Consider the following 17,794-nt stretch of genomic DNA (forward strand, 5'->3'; position numbering starts at 1 on the left):
GGGGGGCGGATTTTGGGGCGAAAACGGGGGTTTTGGGGGCGGGTCGGGGCGAAACTGCTGGTTCCTTTTGGTGGCGGTGGTTGCGGGGGGGCGGCTGTAGGCGCCGCCGGTTGTCGCGGCCGCCTGTTGTCACTGCAGGTCGCGGTCCTCGAGGTAGCGGTACTCGAAGGTGAAACCCTCCTTCTTGCGCTGGCCCCACTTCTCGTAGTCAAAATAGATGTAAGTGCCCTGAAACGGCGCCGGGTGTGAGCGCGGGGGGTGTTGGTCACCCCGGCGGGGTGTTGTTCACCCCCACGGGCTGTTGCTGCCCCCCACGGGCTGTTTTTAGCCCCGGGAGGGGGGTTGTTGTTGCCCCCCACGGGGTGTTCTTAGCCCTCAGGGTGTTGATTGGGTCCCGGGGGGGTGTTGACCCCCCCTCTGTGGGGTGTTGTTGGGTCTCGGGGGGGGTGTTGTTGGCTCCGTGGGGGTGTTGTGCACCCCCTGGGGTTGGTGTTGCCTCCCTGGGGTATTTGGGGGGGGGCTCAAGGGGGTGTTTGGGTGCTGCGGTTGTTCCCACCGGCCCCGGTGGGTGTTCCCGGCCCCAGTGGGTGTTGTCACCCCCCTATCGGATGTTCCCTAGCAGGTGTTGCTGGCCCTGGCAGGTGTTGCCTGCTGCCCACTGGTTGTTCCCTTCGGTCCCAGTGGTTGTTGCCAGTCCCCCATCAGGTGTTGCCACCCCCTGGCAGGTGTTGCCACCCCCCATCGGGTGTTCCCTTTGGCCCCAGCGGCTGTTGCTGGCCCTGACGGCTGTTGCCACCCCCCAGAGGCTGTTGCTAGCCCTGACGGGTGTTGCTGCCCCCAGGAGCGTTCCCTTCGGCCCCAGAGGGTGTTGCCGGCCCCGCCGGCTGTTGCCGCCCCCCCAGCGGCTGTAGTCCGCCTGTTCCCACCTGCTCGAACTCGTCCGTGATGGTCTTGGGCTCCTCGTGCCGCTGGAACCACATCATGTACTTGGTGTGGAAGCGCCACGACTGTTTCTTGAGCGCCTTGGCCGCCAGGTACTGCGCCTTGGTGCCCTGTGGGACCGCAACAGCGTCAGGGGGGGGTAGGGGACCCCCCTGTGGCAGTTTGGGGGCATTTCAGGGGGATTTGGGGCTTTTTGGGTGATTTTGGGGTGATTTTGGGGTGTTTTGAGTAGTTTTGGGGGTATTTGGGTGCTGGGGCTGTGCTTTGGTGCCCCGCAGGACCCCCAACCACCTCAGGGGGCTGTAGGGGACCCCTCGGGCCGGTTTGGGGCATTTTGGGGGGATTCGGGTTTTAGGGGGGCATTTTGGGGGGTTTGGGGGGTATTTGGGGGTGGGAAGGTCCCAGGGCAGAGGGTTCTTTGGGCACCGGGTGACACCCCTGGGTGCCCCCACGAGGGGTTGTGGGGTTGTGTCACCCGGAGGGGGTGTAGGGTGCCGGGGGTGTTGTTGTCACCCGGCGGCGGTTGTGTCACCTCCAGGTAAGAGAAGGTGAAGAGGAGAGTCGGGGAGGGGGACAGTGACTTGTGTCACCCTCGGGGGGTTGCCGTCACCCGGAGGGGGTGTAGGGTGCCGGGGGGTGTTGTTGTCACCCGGGGGCGGTTGTGTCACCTCCAGGTAGTAGAAGGTGAAGAGGAGGGTTAGGGAGGGGGGCAGTGATTTGTGTCACCCCCGGGGGTTTGCTGTCACCCAGGTGGGGTACAGGGTCCCGAGGGGTGTTGTTGTCACCCGGGGGCGGTTGTGTCACCTCCAGGTAGTAGAAGGTGAGGAGGAGGGTCGGGGTGGGGGATAGTGATTTGTGTCACCCCTGGGGGTTGCTGTCACCCAGGGTGGGGTACAGGGTCCCGAGGGGTGTTGTTGTCACCCGGGGGCGGTTGTGTCACCTCCAGGTAGTAGAAGATGAAGAAGAGGGTCTCGGTCGACAGGCGCTGTAGAACTCGACGGTGTCCGAGTGGGGCGGGGGCAGCTGGTGGTGGGTAGGGGGGGGTCGGGCAGGGGTTGCGGGGCAGGTACTGCCTGTTGGGGGGGGGGGAAGGGGGCGTCAGGCGGAGCCGGGGGTGACAACAGCCCCTGGGGGCAGCCCGGAGCCCCCCCCAGGGGACCCTCTAGGGACCCCCAGGACCCCCAAATCCCCTCTGGGACCCCAGACCCCCAACCTAACCCCCCGCCGAGGACCCCCCCCCCAAATCCCTCCAGAGACCCCCAGGACCCCTTAGGGACCCCCTGGGACCCCCAAATCCCCTCCAGGATTCCCCCAAGGCCCCTTAGGGACCCCCAAATCCCCCCAGGACCCCCTAGAGACCCCCAAATCCCCCCAGGACCCCTCAAAACCCCTTAGCCCCCCCCAGGACTCCTAGGAACCCCCAAATCCCCCCAGGACCCCTTACAGACCCCTTAGGGAGCCCCAGGGACCCCCAAATCCCCCCAGGACCCCTTATAGACCCCAGATCCCCCCAGGGACCCCCCAAGACCCCTTAAGGAGCCCAGGGACCCCCAAATCCCCCCAGGACCCCCTAGAGACCCCCAAATCCCCCCAGGACCCCTTACAGACCCCCAGATCCCTCCAGGACTCCTTAAGGACCTCTAGGGACCCCCACATCCCCCCAGGGACCCATCAGGGTCCCCTTAGGGACCCTCCAGGACCCCTTAGGGACCCTCCAAATCCTCCAGGACTCCTTAGCGACCCCCCAGGACCCCCAAATCCCCCAGGGAGCCTCCAAATCCCCCCCAGGACCCCTTAGGGACCCCTGTATCCCGCTCCGCACCGGATGCGCTCCGAGTCGGAGGGATGCGGCATGTGGTGCCAGGACCCCCCAAATCCCCCAGGGACCCCTTAGGGACCCCCAAATCCCCCCAGGGACCCCCAGAACCCCCAAATCCCCCCAGGGAGCCCCAAATCCCCCCAGGACCCCTTAGGGACCCCAGGGACCCCCCAGATCCCTGCATCCTGCTCCCATTCCGCACCAGATGCGCTCCAAGTCGGAGGGATGCGGCATGTGGTGCCAGGACCCCCAAATCCCCCCAGGACCCCTTAGGGACCCCCAAATCCCTCCAGGGACCCCCAGGACCCCTTAGGGACCCCCAGGGACCCCCAGGACCCCTTAGGGACCCCCCCAGCCCCTTCCCAATCGCATTCCGCACCGGATGCGCTCTGAGTCGGAGGGATGCGGCATGTGGTGCCAGGCCGCCTCCTCCATGGCCCCCAAACCCCCCAGAACCCCCAAATCCCCCCAAATCCCTCCAGGACCCCCCAAATCCCCCCCAGGGACCCCTTAGGGACCCCTTAGGGACCCCCCAGGATCCCTGTATCCCATTCCGCACCGGATGCGCTCCGAGTCGGAGGGATGCGGCATGTGGTGCCAGGACCCCCAAATCCCTCCAGGGACCCCTTAGGGACCCTCAAATCCCCCCAGGGAGCCCCAAATCCCTCCAGGACCTCCCAGGACCCCTTAGGGACCCCCCCAGGATCCCCGTATCCCACTCCGCACTGGATGCGCTCCGAGTCGGAGGGATGCAGCATGTGGTGCCAGGACACCCAAATCCCCCCAGGGACTCCTTAGAGACCCCCAAATCCCCCCCAGATCCCTGTATCCCGCTCCGCACCGGATGCGCTCCGAGTCGGAGGGATGTGGCATGTGGTGCCAGGACCCCTTAGGGACCCCCAGGGACCTCCCAGGATCCCCAAATCCCCCCCAGAATCCCCGTATCCCATTCCGCACCGGATGCGCTCCGAGTCGGAGGGATGCGGCATGTGGTGCCAGGCCGCCTCCTCCATGGCCTGCTGGTAGAGCTGCTCCTTGGCCAGGGCCAGCGGCCCCAGGGGACAGACGCCCAGGGCCAGCGGGATGGTGACCTCGGCCAGCGGCGGCCCCCCCGCCGCCGGGGCCCCCCCGCCCGGGAGCAGCAGCTCTGCGGGAACGCCGGGAATGGGCGCCGGGAATGGGGGGGGAATAGGGGGGAATAGGGGGGAGAATGGGGGGAAAATGGGGCAGGAATGGGGGGGGAATGGGGGGAGAATGGGGGGGGGGAATGGAGCAGGAATTGGGGGGGGGAGCGGGACCAAAATGAGCCGGAATGGACCAAAAAGGGGCTGGAATGGGCCCCAAAATGAGCCAGAATGGACAAAAATGGGCCGGAATGGACCAAAAGGGGCTGGAATGGACCAAAAAAGGGGCTGGAATGGGCCTAAAAGGAGCCGGAATGGACCAAAAAGGGGCTGGAATGGGTCCGAAATGGGCCAGAATGGACCAAAAGGGGCTGGAATGGACCAAAAAAGGGCTGGAACGGACCTAAAAGGAGCCGGAATGGACCAAAATGGGGCTGGAATGGGCCCCAAAATGAGCCAGAATGGACAAAAATGGGTTGGAATGGGCCTAAAATGAGCCAGAATGGGACTAAAATGAGCCCAAATGGACCAAAAAGGGGCTGGAATGGGTCCGAAATGGGCCAGAATGGACCAAAAAGGGGCTGGAATGGACCAAAAAAGGGCTGGAATGGACCAAAATGGGCTGGAATGGGCCTAAAATGAGCTGGAATGGGACTAAAATGAGCCCGAATGGACCAAAAAGGGGCTGAAATGGGCCTAAAAGGAGCTGGAATGGACGAAAATGGGCTGGAATGGGCCCAAAATGAGCTGGAATGGACAAAAATGGGCTGGAATGGCCTAAAATGAGCCGGAATAGACCAAAAACGGGCTGGAATGGGTCCAAAATGGGCCGGAATGGACCAAAAGGGGCTGGAATGGGTCTGAAATGGGCCTGAAATGAGCCCGAATGGGTCCGAAATGGCCGAACTGGACCAAAAGGGGCTGGAATGGGCCCAAAATGAGCCGGAATGGACCAGAAAGGGTCCAAAATGGGCCAAAAGGGCTGGAATGGGCCCGAAATGGGTTGGAATTGGGCACAAAGGGGCTGGGACAGGCCCGAAACAGGCCCAAATTTAGCCAGAATGGGCCAAAATGGGCTGGAATGGGTCCAAAACGGGCCAGAATGGGCCAAAATGGGCCAGGATGGGCCGAAACAGGCTCAAAATGGACCAGAATAGGCCCAAAAGGGGCCATAATGGCCCCAAATGCTCCCAAATGGGCCAGAACGGGTCCAAAACGGTCAGGAATGAACCCAAAAGGGGCCCAAAATGGGCCAGAATGAACCCAAATGGTCCAAAACAGGCTGGAATGGGCCCAAAACAGTTGGGAATGAGCCCAAAAGGGGCTGGAATAGGCCCCAAATGGTCGGGAATTAGCCCAAAACTGGCCCTGAACGGTCCGGACCGGTCCGGAACACCGGGATGAAGGGCTGGGGCTCGAGCTCATCCCGCGCTTCCCGAACGGATCCGGGTCGGGATCCCCCCCCCTTTCCCACCACATTCCCAGGTGGATCCCGTCGCATTCCCAAGCGGATCCGGGTCAGGATCCCCCCCCATCCCATGGTGTTCCCAGGCGGATCCCACCGCATTCCCGTCTGGATCCGGGTTGGGATCCACCCCCCATCCTGCCACATTCCCAGGCGGATCCGGGTTGGAATCCCTCCCCAATCCCGCCACATTCCCATCTGGATTCGGGTCGGGATCCCCCCTATCCCGCCGCATTCCCAGGTGGATCCCGCCACATTCCCAGATGGATCCGGGTTGGAATCCCCCCCATCCCGCCCCATTCCCGAGCGGATCCCGCCACATTCCCCAGGCGGATCCGGGTTGGAATCCCTCCCCAATCCCACCGCGTTCCCATCTGGATCTGGGTTGGGATCCCTCCCCAGTCCCACCCAGGTAGATCCGGGTTGGGATCCCATCCCATCCCGCCACATTCCCAGGTGGATCCGGGTCAGGATCTCATCCCATTCCACCCCATTCCCAGGTGGATCCCGCCGCATTCCCAGGCGGATCTGGGCCGGGATCCCCCCCCCATCCCGCCCCATTCCCGGGCGGATCCCGCCGCATTCCCAGGCGGATCTAGGTCAGGATACCTCCCCAATCCCGTCCCATTCCCAGGCGGATCCCGTGGCGTTCCCAGTGGATCCGGGCCGGGCTCCCCCCCATCCTGCCCCATTCCCGGGCGGATCCCACGGCATTCCCGGCGGATCCCACAGCATTCCCAGCGGATCCGGGCCGGGCTCCCCCCCATCCCGCCCCATTCCCGGCGGATCCCGCGGCATTCCCGGCGGATCCGGGCGCTCACCGCGCTCCGCCAGGTGCAGGGCCGGGCCGGGATCCTCCAGGCCGGAGCCCATGGCCGCCCGCTCCGCCATGGACTTGAGGCTGCTCAGGGGCTCCGGAGCCTGCGGGAAGCGCCGGGAAGAGCCGGGAAGCGTCAGGAAGCATCGGGAAGAGCCGGGAAGAGCCAGGAAGTGTTGGGAAGAGGCAGGAAGTGTCGGGAAGCATCGGGAAGAGCCGGGAAGCGTCGGGAAGAGCCGGGAAGCGTCAGGAAGAGCCAGAAGTGCCGGGAAGCATTGGGAAGAGCCGGGAAACATCAGGAAGCATCGGGAAGAGCCGGGAAGCATCGGGAAGAGCCAGGAAGTGTTGGGAAGCATCGGGAAGAGTCAGGAAGCACCAGGAAAAGTTGGAAAGAGTTGGGAAAAGCAGGAAGTGTCAGACAGAGTCAGGAAGCGCCAGGAATGGGCAGGAAGAGTTGGGAAGAAACGAGAAGTGTCGGGAAGCGTCAGGAAGCATCGGGAAGAGCCGGGAAGCGTCGGGAAGCATCGGGAAGAGGCGGGAAGCGTCGGGAAGAGCCGGGAAGCGTCAGGAAGAGCCAGGAAGTGCCGGGAAGCATTGGGAAGACCGGGAAACATCAGGAAGCATCGGGAAGAGCCGGGAAGCGCCAAGAAGTGTTGGGAAGAGGCAGGAAGTGTCGGGAAGAGCCAGGAAGTACCGGGAAGAGCCAGGAAGCGCCAGGAAGCATCGGGAAGAGCCGGGAAACATCAGGAAGAGCCAGGAAGTGCCGGGAAGAGCCAGGAAGTGTCGGGAAGAGCCGGGAAGAGCCAGGAAGTGCCAGGAAGCATTGGGAAGAGCCGGGAAACGTCAGGAAGAGCCAGGAAGTGCCGGCAAGAGCCAGGAAGTGTCGGGAAGAGCCAGGAAGTGCCAGGAAGCATCGGGAAGAGCCGGGAAGAGCCGGGAAGAGCCAGGAAGTGTCGGGAAAAGCCAGGAAGCACCGGGAAGTGCCAGGAAGAGCCAGGAAGTGTTGGGAAGAAGCAGAAAGTGCCAGGAAGCATTGAGAAAAGCCAGGAAGTATTGGGAAGCGTCGGGAAGAGCCGGGAAGAGCCAGGAAGTGTTGGGAAGCATCGGGAAGAGTCAGGAAGCACCAGGAAAAGTTGGAAAGAGTTGGGAAAAGCGGAAAGTGTCAGACAGAGTCAGGAAGCGCCAGGAATGGGCAGGAAGAGTTGGGAAGAAACGAGAAGTGTCGGGAAGAGCCAGGAAGCAGCGGGAGGATATGGGAATGTCAACCAGGGCCGGGAAACATGGGGAAAAGGCTGGAAGTGTCGGGAAGAGCCAGGAAGAGACAAAAAGGGCTGGGAATAGCCAGGAAGCGTTGGAAATAATCCGGAAGCGTTGGGAAGCGGTGGGAAGAGCCGGGAAAGGACAGGAAGGGTCGGGAAGAGCTGGGAAGGGTCAGGAAAAGGTGGGAAAGGTCAGGAAGAGGCGGGAAGTGTCGTGAATGGTCGGGAAAAGTTGGGAAGGGCCAGGAAAAAAGAGGAAGAGCCGGGAAAAAAGAGGAAGAGCCGGGAAGCGGTGGGAAGTGTCAGGAATAATCGGGAAGAGTCGGGAAGTGGCGGGAAGAGTGGGAAACATCAGGAAGGGCCAGAAAAATCTGGGAAGTGCTGGGAAGCATTGGGAATAATTGAGAAGAGTCGGAAAGCGGCAGCAAGAGCTGGGAAGCACCAGGAAGTGTCAGGAAGCGTCAGGAATAATCGGGAAGAGTTGGGAAGTGTCGGGAAGAGTCGGGAAGGCCCAGAAAGTATCAGGGAGCGCTGGGAAGTGTTGGGAATAATTGGGAAGAGTCGGGAAGTGTTAGGAAAAGCCATAAGGAATAGGGAAGCACCAGGAAGCGCCGGGAAACGTCAGGAATAATTGGGAAGTCGGGAAACACTGGGAAGAGTCGGGAAGTGTCAGGAAGGGCCAGGAAGAATCGGGAAGCGCCGGGAATAACTGGGAAGAGTCGGGAAGTGGTGGGAAGAGTCGGAAATAATCGGGAAGAATCAGGAATAATTGGGAAGAGTCGGGAAGCGTCGGGAAGGGTCGGGAAAGGGTGGGAAGAGTCAGGAAGAGCCAGAAAGAATCGGGAAGCACCGGGAATAATTGGGAAGGGTTGGGAATAATCGGGAAGTATCGGGAAAGGTCGGGAAGGGTCGGGAAGCGCCGGGAATAATTGGGAAGAGTTGGGAAGTGGTGGGAAGAGTCGAGAAGAGTCGGAAACAATCGGGAAGAATCGGGAATAATCGGGAAGAGTCGGGAAGCGTCGGGAAAGGGCGGGAAGTGTCAGGAAGAGCCAGAAAGAATCGGGAAGCACCGGGAATAATTGGGAAGAGTCGGGAATAATCGGGAAGCGCCGGGAAGGGTCGGGAAGGGTCGGGAAGGGTCGGGAAGCGGCTCCGCCCCCCCCGGGTCTCACCTTGATGTCGGGGGCGGCGCTGAAGGGGGGGGGCCCGTTGAGCAGCCCCCCCCCACCCGGGGCGGGGGCCGGGGAGCCGGGGGGGGGCGGCTGGGGGGGCAGCGGCACCAGCAGCCCCGAGGGGGGCGGGGCGGCGGAGGCCCCGCCCCCTCCGGCCCCGGCCCCGCCCCCTCCCGCGGCGCTGGGAGGGGCCGGGGGGGCCCCGCTGGGCTCCTTCCTGGGGGGAGGGGGGAGATGTGGGGGGTGGCGGGGGGGGGGACCCAGGTCCCCCCCATGTCCCCAATATCCCCCATGTCCCCAATGTCCCCCCACATCCCTCCATGTCCCCAATGTCCCCCCACGTCCCCCCATATCCGCCCATGTCCCCTCATGTCCCCCATATCCCCCCGTGTCCCTCCATGTCCCCAATGTCCCCCCACATCCCCCCATATCCCCCAATGTCCCCCCATATCCCCCAATGTCCCCCCATGTCCCCAATGTCCCCCCACGTCCCCAATATCTCCTGTGTCCCCCCATGTCCCCCCATATCCCCCCGTGTCCCAAATGTCCCTCCACGTCCCCCCCACATCCCTCAATGTCCCCTACGTCCTCCCACGTCCCCAATATCCCCTGTGTCCCCCCACATCCCCCAATGTCCCCCCATATCCCCCAATGTCCCCCCACGTCCCCAGTATCCCCCGTGTCCCCCCACGTCCCCCCATGTCCCCCCACGTCCCCCCATGTCCCCCCATGTCCCCAATGTCCCCCGTGTCCCCCTATGTCCCCAATATCCCCTGTGTCCCCCCACGTCCCCCCATATCCCCCAATGTCCCCCCACGTCCCCCCATGTCCCCAATGTCCCCCGTGTCCCCCTATGTCCCCAATATCCCCTGTGTCCCCCCATATCCCCCCACGTCCCCCCATATCTCCCAATGTCCCCCCATGTCCCCAATGTCCCCCCCTCGTCCCCAGCCCCCCCCGCACTCACGGGGCTCCCCCGGGGGGGTTGTGGCCCCCCCCCTGGCTGGGCAGGGGCTGGGGGGGCCCCCCCAGCGGCGGCTCCGTCGCGTTGTCGGCCACCACCGAGCTGTAACCTGGGCGGGTGACAACAGGGTGACGGGCGGGTGACAAGGCGGGGGGGGTGACAGGCAGGTGACACCCCCCGGGGTGAACAGCCCCACTCCCCCCCCCAAACTCGTGTTCTGTCCCGCTGTGACTGTATCAACCCTGGGAACAGGCGGCGTCCGGCTGTGCGGAACCCCTGCGCCGGGTGCACAGTCGGAAAGGGGAACCCCAGGTCTCCCAGTACCCCCATTTTCAAGGTACAGTCGGAAAGGGGAACCCCAGCACAAAGAGCTCCCAGGACCCCCATCTCGAGGGGACAGTCGGAAAAGGGAACCCCAGGCCTCCCAGTACCCCTGTTTTCAATGTACAGTCGGCAAAGGGGAACCCCAGCACCTCCATCCCGGGCCTACAGCTGGACGAGGGAACCACAATACCCAGACCTCCCGGTACCCCCCACTCGGGCGTACAGCCGGCAAGGAGAACCCCAGTACCCCCATCGGGGGCCTACAGTCAGCAAAGGGGAACCGCAGCGCTCCCGGTACCGCCACCATCTCCGACGTACAGCCGGAAGAGGGAACCCCCGCACTCACTGGTGGCGCCGTTCTGCTTGTTGGCGTTCTGCTGTGCGCTGGGGGGCCGGGGCTGGGCCGCACCCCCGGCGGTGGCGGTTGTAGCAGCGGCGGCGGCGGCTGTAGCGGCCGGCGGTGCCACGGCCTGTGCGTAGGGTGTAGGCGTGCTGGGCGCGTGGGCTGTTGCGGCGCTGTTGCTCTTACCGCCGGCCGCCCCGGGAGCTCCGGTACCGCCGGACGCGACCCCGGTGCCGTTGGGCCCGTTGCCCATGGACGCGGCCGAAGCGGCTGTAGCGGCTCCCAAGGGGTAACTGGGCGTCACCGCCGGCGACGCCGCGTGGTGGTTGTTGTGGAGACCCTTGGAACCGTTCTTGGCCGGCGACTGTTGGCAGGGGGGAATGAAACAGGCGGCGGGCGCGTCAGGCGGCGCCGGCGACAGGCGGCCGCGCTACAGCCGCGCCGCTCCTCACCTGGCCCACTTCGCTGTCCGTGGAGCGGCCCCGCTTCTTGTCGTCCTCGGAGTTCTCCTACAGGCGGAGGGAGGCAACAGCGTGACGGCCAGCGCCGCCGGCTGTGCGGCAGGGGCGGCCCCGGCGGGCGGCTGTTGCTTACCGTGGTACAGTTGGCCGGGCTGGGGGGAATGGGGGAGCTGGACGTGGTGGACGTGGGGGTGCTGCTCGACTGGTTGAAGATCTCGTCCTCCATGTGGCTGTGACTGGGCGGCGACGTGGCCACGAGCGCCTGTGCTGGAGGACAACAGCCGCACAGGCCGTTACAGGCGCCCGGGGAGCCGCGGCGGGCGCGGGAACAGGCGGCAAACGACAACAAGGGGCGGTTTGGACGGGAGCACGACATGGGAAAACGGCAAAAAGGGGCGTTTTGATGTGGGAACAGCTGGAAAATGATAAAAACTGGTGGTTTTGACACCGGAACAACCAAAAAATGATAAAAAAGGGTGTATTTGATGACAGAACAGGCAGAAAATGATAAAAACCAGGGATTCTTGATGTGAAAACAGGCAAAAAAGGATTCTAAAAGGTACGTTATTGATGTGAAAACAAACGGAAAATAATAAGAACGGGCATTTTTTGATGTGAAAACAGACAGAAAATGTTAAAAAATATGGGTGACTGATGCAAAAACGGCCAGAAAATGATAAAAAGGGTATTTTTGACGTGAAAATAGCCAAAATCATACAAAAGTGTGTTTTTGACAAGAAAACACATGGAAAACAATAAGAATGGGCATTTAAGACATGAAAACAGATGTGAAACGATAAAAGTGGGCATTTTTTTACGTGAAAACAAATGCAAAATGATGCAATAATAGCCAAAATGATAAAAAAGGTATTTTTATGCGATAGTAGCCTAAAATGATAAAAGATGGGTATTTTCAATTTAGTAACAGCCGAAACTGATAAAAATAGGTGTTTTTAACACTATAACAGCCTAAAATGATTTAAAAAGGATATGATGCCATAACAGCCAAAAGTGATGAAAAAGAGGTGTTTTTGATGCGATAACAGCCTAAAATGATTTTAAAAAGGGTATTTTTGATGCCGTAACAGCCGAAAGCGATAAAAAAGAGGTGTTTTTGACACAATAACAGTCAGAAATGATTTAAAAAGGGTATTTTTGATGCCATAACAACCGAAGCTCATAAAAAAGAGCTGTTTTTGACACAATAACAGTCTGAAATGATTAAAAAAGGGTATTTTTGGCATGATAACAGCCGAAAGTGATAAAAAAGAGATGTTTTTGACGCAATAACAGTCTGAAATGATTAAAAAAGGGTATTTTTGATGCCATAACAACTGAAACTGACAAAAAAAGCTGTTTTTGACATAATAACAGTCTGAAATCATTAAAAAACGGTATTTTTGACGTGGTAACAGCCGAAAGTGATAAAAAAGAGGTGTTTTTGGCATGATAACAGCCTCAAATGATTAAAAAGGGGTATTTTTGACGCCGTAACAGCCGGAAGTGCTAAAAAAGAGGTGTTGTCGCCGCGGCAACAGGCGGCCGGGGCCGAGGCGCGGCTGTTGGGAGGCTTACGGATGTCCTCGAGGTCGAGGTCGTCGTACAGGAACTCGTTCTCCTCGAAGTCGGGGTCCTGCGAGGAGTCCACGTAATACTCCACGTCGTCCTTGATCTTGCGGATGGCGTCCACCAGGATGGAGTCGTTGTCCAGCATCCGCAGGATGGTCTCCAGCATCCGCACGTGGTACCGGTGCTTCTCGATGTGCCGCTTGAGGCCCTCGATGCGGTCTTGTTTCTGGGGGAAAAACAGCAGGGAATGGTGAAAACCGCGGGAAACGGTGCATGCGGGTGTTGTCACCCGGCTTGGGCTTGTTTCCGGGGGAAAAAACAGCAGGGAATGGTTAAAATCAGGGAAAACGGTGCATGCGGGTGTTGTCACCCGGCTTGGGCTTGTTTCCGGGGGAAAAACAGCAGGGAATGGTGAAAATCAGGGAAAACGGTGCATGCGGGTGTTGTCACCCGGCTTGGTCTTGTTTCCGGGGGAAAAAACAGCAGGGAATGGTTAAAATCACGGAAAATGGTGCATGCGGGTGTTGTCACCCGGCTTGGGCTTGTTTCTGGGGGAAAAACAGCAGGGAATGGTTAAAATCACGGAAAATGGTGCATGCGGGTGTTATCACCCGACTCAGGCTTGTTTCTGGGGGAAAAAACAGCAGGGAATGGTTAAAATCACGGAAAATGGTGCATGCGGGTGTTATCACCCGACTCAGGCTTGTTTCTGGGGGAAAAACAGCAGGGAATGGTGAAAATACGGAAAACGGTGCATGCGGGTGTTGTCACCCGGCTTGGGCTTGTTTCCGGAGGAAAAACAGCAGGGAATGGTGAAAACTGCGGAATCCATAGGGAAAAACAGTGGGGACTGGTTAAAATCGGAGGAAATTGTGTGTGTGGGTGTTGTTGTCACCCGGCTCGGTGCTGTTTCTGGGGGAAAAACAGCGGGGAATAGTTAAAATCATGGAAATTGGAGGGCAAAACAGTGGGGAATGGTGCAAACCACGGGAACTGGCGCATTCGGGTGTTGTTGTCACCCGGCTCGGGCTTGTTCCCGGGGGGAAAACAGCGGGGAATGGTGAAAACCATGGAAAACAGCGTGTGCGGGTGTTGTCACCCGGCTTGGGCTTGTTTATGGGTGAAAAACAGCGGGGAATAGTTAAATTTGTGGAAACTGGGGGGAAAAACAGCGGGGAATGGTGCAAACCGCGGGAACCGGCAAATGCGGGTGTTGTTGTCAATCGGCTTGGGCTCGTTCCCGGGGGAAAAACAGCGGGGAATGGTGAAAACCATGGAAAACGGCATGTGCGGGTGTTGTCACCTGCCTTGGGCTTGTTTATGGGTGAAAAACAGTGGGGAATAGTTAAAATCGTGGAAATTGGGGGGAAAAACAGCGGGGAATGGTGCAAACCGCGGGAACCGGCGCGTGCGGGTGTTGTTGTCACCCGGCGCGGCCGCACTCACGTCCTTGTCGCCCTTCTTCTTGCGTGTCTGCACCGAGAGCGACTCCACCTCGCTCTCGAACTGATCCACCTGCATGTTGAGGGTGTCGATGGTGTTCTGGAAGGGGGGAGCGGGCGTCAGGCGGAGCGGCGACAGGCGGCGCGGCCCCCGCGACAGGCGCGCGGCTCCTCACCGTCAACCATTGGCCGACCTCCTCCTTCTCCTTCTGCGCCGGGTCGACCTTCTGCGCCAGCCCCAGCCCTTCCTTGGAATACGCCTTGGTCTTGGTCTCCCGTTCCACCACCTTGAACCTCTCCATTTGCTGGAAACGGGGGGAAAAACGGGGAAACCGGCGTCGCGGTGACGCCCCCGCGGAGCCGGCGGCGCCGGCGGCTACAGCCGCTCACCGTCTCGATGAGCTTGCGGTTGTCAATGAGCTGCCGCTTGTCCTTGATCTCGTTGGACGCCACCCACGTCTTGATCTGGTCCCTCAGCCTCTGTTTTGTGGGGTGACACAAAAGGGGGTGACGCCGCGTTGTGGGGGGGGTGACGCCGCGGTGCGGCTGTTGCCGCGTCACCCGCCCGGCCGGGTGTTGCCGCCCCGACCTGCAGCTTCTTGATCTCCTTCTTCAGGTCGGCCTCGTACTTCTCCTTCTGGTTGGCGTTGGCCGCATTGTGGAGCTGCCGGTTTGGGGCAAAAAAGGGCCAAAATGGGACTGTGACCGCGGTGCGGGGTGTCCCAATTTTCCCATTTTTGGGGTTTTTTCTTTACCTTTTGCCAAATGTCCTCAAACTGCTCCACGCCCTCGGAGACCTTCTTGAGGCACCGGTCGATCTCGCCTGTCGCGGCCCCAATTAGCGCCGTTAATTACGACCTCCCCCCCCCCGTTAATTACAACCCCCCCATTTAATTAACGGGGACCCCCCCATTTAATTAACGGGGGGTCCCCGTTAATTAACGTTAATTAACGTTACCTTGGAGCTTCCTCTTGTCGGCCATGGCGGGGCCTAGCGGGGGGCTCTCGGCATCACTTCCGGGGGCGGCCGCTGTTCCGGGGGGGAACATATAGGGAGACCCCCCCCTTATACATCTATAGGCTCCCCCGAGCGCCTATGGGGGCCCTTAAACACCTATAGGGTCCTTAAATGTCCATGGGGTCCCTTAAACACCTTTAAATAAAGGTATTTATCCTATAGGATCCTTAAACATCTATAGGCTTTCCAAGGTACCTATAGGAGCCCTTAAACATCTATAAGGTCCTTAAAGGTCCATAAGAGTCCTTTAAATATCCTTAAAGGTATTTAGCCTATAAGGATCCTTAAACACCTATAGGTTCCCCCAAGCGCCTATAGGGTGCCTTAAACACCTATAAGGTCATTAAATGTCCATAAGGTCCCTTAAACACCTATAGAGTCCCTTAAAGATCTACAGGAATCTCAAACATCTATAAAACACCTTAAATATCTATAGGACCCCTTAAATATCTATAGCGTTCCTTACACATCTATAGAGCCCTGTAAATACCTATAAGGTCCTTAAACATCCATAAGGTCCTTTATGAACCTACAAAGTCTCTTAAACATCTAGAGGATCCTTAAACATCCATAAAACCCCTTAAACATCTATAAAATCCTTTAAATATCTACAGGATCCTTAAACATCTATACGCCCCCCTAAGCACCTATAGAGTCCGTTAACTACCTATAAGGTCCTTAAATGTCCATAAGGTCCCCTGAATGCCTATAGAGTCTTTTAAACACCCTTAAGGGTATTTATTCTATAGGATCCTTAAACATCTATAGGCTCCCTTGAATGCCTATAGGAGCCCTTAAACACCTATAAGGTCCTTAAATGTCCATAAGGTCCCTTAAACACCTATAAAGTCTCTTAAATATCTATAGGAACCTCAAACATCTATAAAATCCCTTAAATATCTATACGTTTCTTAAATATCTATATGCTCCCCAAGCACCTATAGGGTCCTTAAATACCTATAGCGTCCTTAAATGTCTATAAGGTCCCTTAAGCACCTATGAAGTCTCTTAAACATCTATAGGAACCTCAAACATCTATAAAGTGCATTAAATATCTATAGAGCCCCTTAAATATCTATAAAATCCTTAAACATCCATAAGGTCTTCTACAAACCTACAAAGTCTCTTAAACATCTGTAGAATCCTTAAGCATCTATAGGTTCCCCCAAGCGCCTATAGGGTCCCTTAAACACCTATAAGATCCTTAAATGCCCATAAGGTCCCTTAAACACCTATAAAGTCCCTTAAACATCTATAAAATCATTTGACACCCATAAACTCCCTTAAATATCTATAGGATCCTTAAACATTTACAGGCTCCCCTGACCATCTATAGGGTCTCTTAAATCCCTGTAAGATCACTAAACATCCAAAAAATCCCTTAAGCACCTGTAATGTCTCCTAAATATCTATAGGATCCTTAAACATCCATAAGGTCCCTTAAACCCCTATAAAGTCCCTTAAAAACCTATAGGATCCTCAGGCATCTGGGGGGTGCCTTAAACTATAAGTTCCTTAAACATCTATAAGGTTTCCAAATACCTTTAAAATACTTTAAGCATCTATAGGGCTCTTAAACACCTATAGGGTCCTTAAATGTCCAGAATGGTGCTTAAACATCTATAGAGTGCCCTTAAATATCCTTAGGGCCCCTTAAACATCTATAAGGACCCTTAAATACCTACAGAAATCCTAAATACCTTTAAAATTCTTTAAATATCCATAAGGCAACTAAATATCTATAGGGTACTTAAATATGAACAGGATCCCTAAATATCTACAGTCTCTTTAAGCATCTATATCACTCTCAAACACCTATAGAGTACCCTTATATATATACAGAGCTTTAAATACCTATAGGATGCACTTAAACATCTCCAGGGCCCCTTAAATATCTTTAAGGTCTTTAAAACATATATAGGAACCCTAAATAACCAAACGGCCCCTAAACATCTATAGGATCCTTCAGTATTTACCGGATCTCCAAGCGCTTAAACATCTATATGACTCTTAAATACCTATAAAGCGCCCTTAAATATCTGGACAATGCCTTAAACACCTATAGAATCTCTTAAACACCTATAGAATCCCTTAAATACCTATAAGGTACCCTTAAGCGTGTACAACACCCTTAAATATCTATAGGGTCCCCCCACACCCCGCTATGTCTGCTACCTCCAGGGCCCCTATAGACCCTCCTATGACCCCCTGGGCCTTCCTCCTCCTATAGACCCGCTCCACTCCCTATGGGCGCCCCTATAGCCCCCCCCCCGGGCCCCTATAGACCCCCCTATAGCTCCTCACTCCCAACAGACCCCATAGGCCCCCCCTATAGTTCCCCCCCGCCCTGGATCCTATAGACCCCCCCTATATCTCCCCGCCCCCCGGGGCCCCTATAGATCCACCCTAAAGCTCCCCCTCCCCGGACCCTATGGACCCGCCCCCCAAGGCCTCCCCCCCGGGGACTCCTATAGACCCCCCCTATAGCTCCCCCCCCCCCGGACCCTATAGACCCCCTATAGCTCCCCGCCCCCCCCCCGGACCCTATAGCCCCCCTCCCAGGGTCTCCTCACATTAAGGGGGGGGAGCAGCTATAGGGCGCCCTATACGTCCCGGCGCCCCTATAGGAGCCCTATAGCCCCCCCGCGGCGGCTCCCCCGGGGGTGGGGGGCGCTGTCGGTCGCGATATCGCGATAGTGTCGCGACCCCCCCCCCGCTCCGGCCCCCTCTCACCGCCGACTCGGTGTCCGCGGCATCCAAGATGGCGGCGGGGCCCCTGCGCCCGCCCCCCCGCCCCGGCGGCGGCGCCCGCCCCCGCCCCCCGCACGGCCGCCTCCCATTGGCCGCCGCGGACGCCCGTCAGAAGGGCGCGCGCTCCCATTGGCCGCGGCGCCGCGGGGCGGGATCCCGCCGCGCTGTCAATCAGCGCCGCGCGCGCTCCTCATTGGCTCCGCTGTGTTTATAGGCGGAGGGACGGGGTGAGCGCAGGGCCCCGCCCACAAAGGCGGGGCAAAGGCGCCACGGGCAGTCCCTATTGGCCCGCGCCGCTGCCACGCTCGAGCAGGCGGGGGCGAC

General features: G+C 58.5%; 1 protein-coding gene across 1 annotated transcript; it reads right to left on the reverse strand.

Moving 5' to 3' along the window:
- Positions 1–129: 129 nt before the first annotated feature.
- LOC148590129 (CCR4-NOT transcription complex subunit 3-like) lies at positions 130–17,495 on the reverse strand. Its single transcript, XM_088539449.1, is given in 20 exon segments — positions 130–228; positions 927–1,052; positions 1,883–1,929; positions 1,932–1,974; positions 1,976–2,015; positions 3,719–3,908; positions 6,172–6,271; positions 8,599–8,815; positions 9,566–9,671; positions 10,233–10,593; positions 10,682–10,738; positions 10,824–10,957; positions 12,266–12,485; positions 13,706–13,801; positions 13,878–14,006; positions 14,092–14,181; positions 14,291–14,365; positions 14,457–14,524; positions 14,660–14,731; positions 17,453–17,495. Coding segments are annotated over 19 exon segments (2,223 nt in total). The 5' UTR covers positions 14,685–14,731; positions 17,453–17,495.
- Between the last annotated feature and the right edge of the window lie 299 nt (positions 17,496–17,794).

Source organism: Tinamus guttatus, unplaced genomic scaffold (assembly GCF_059628265.1).
Source record: "Tinamus guttatus ecotype Peru unplaced genomic scaffold, ASM5962826v1 Tinamus_guttatus_pri_ptg001698l, whole genome shotgun sequence".
NCBI classification, from domain to species: domain Eukaryota; kingdom Metazoa; phylum Chordata; class Aves; order Tinamiformes; family Tinamidae; genus Tinamus; species Tinamus guttatus.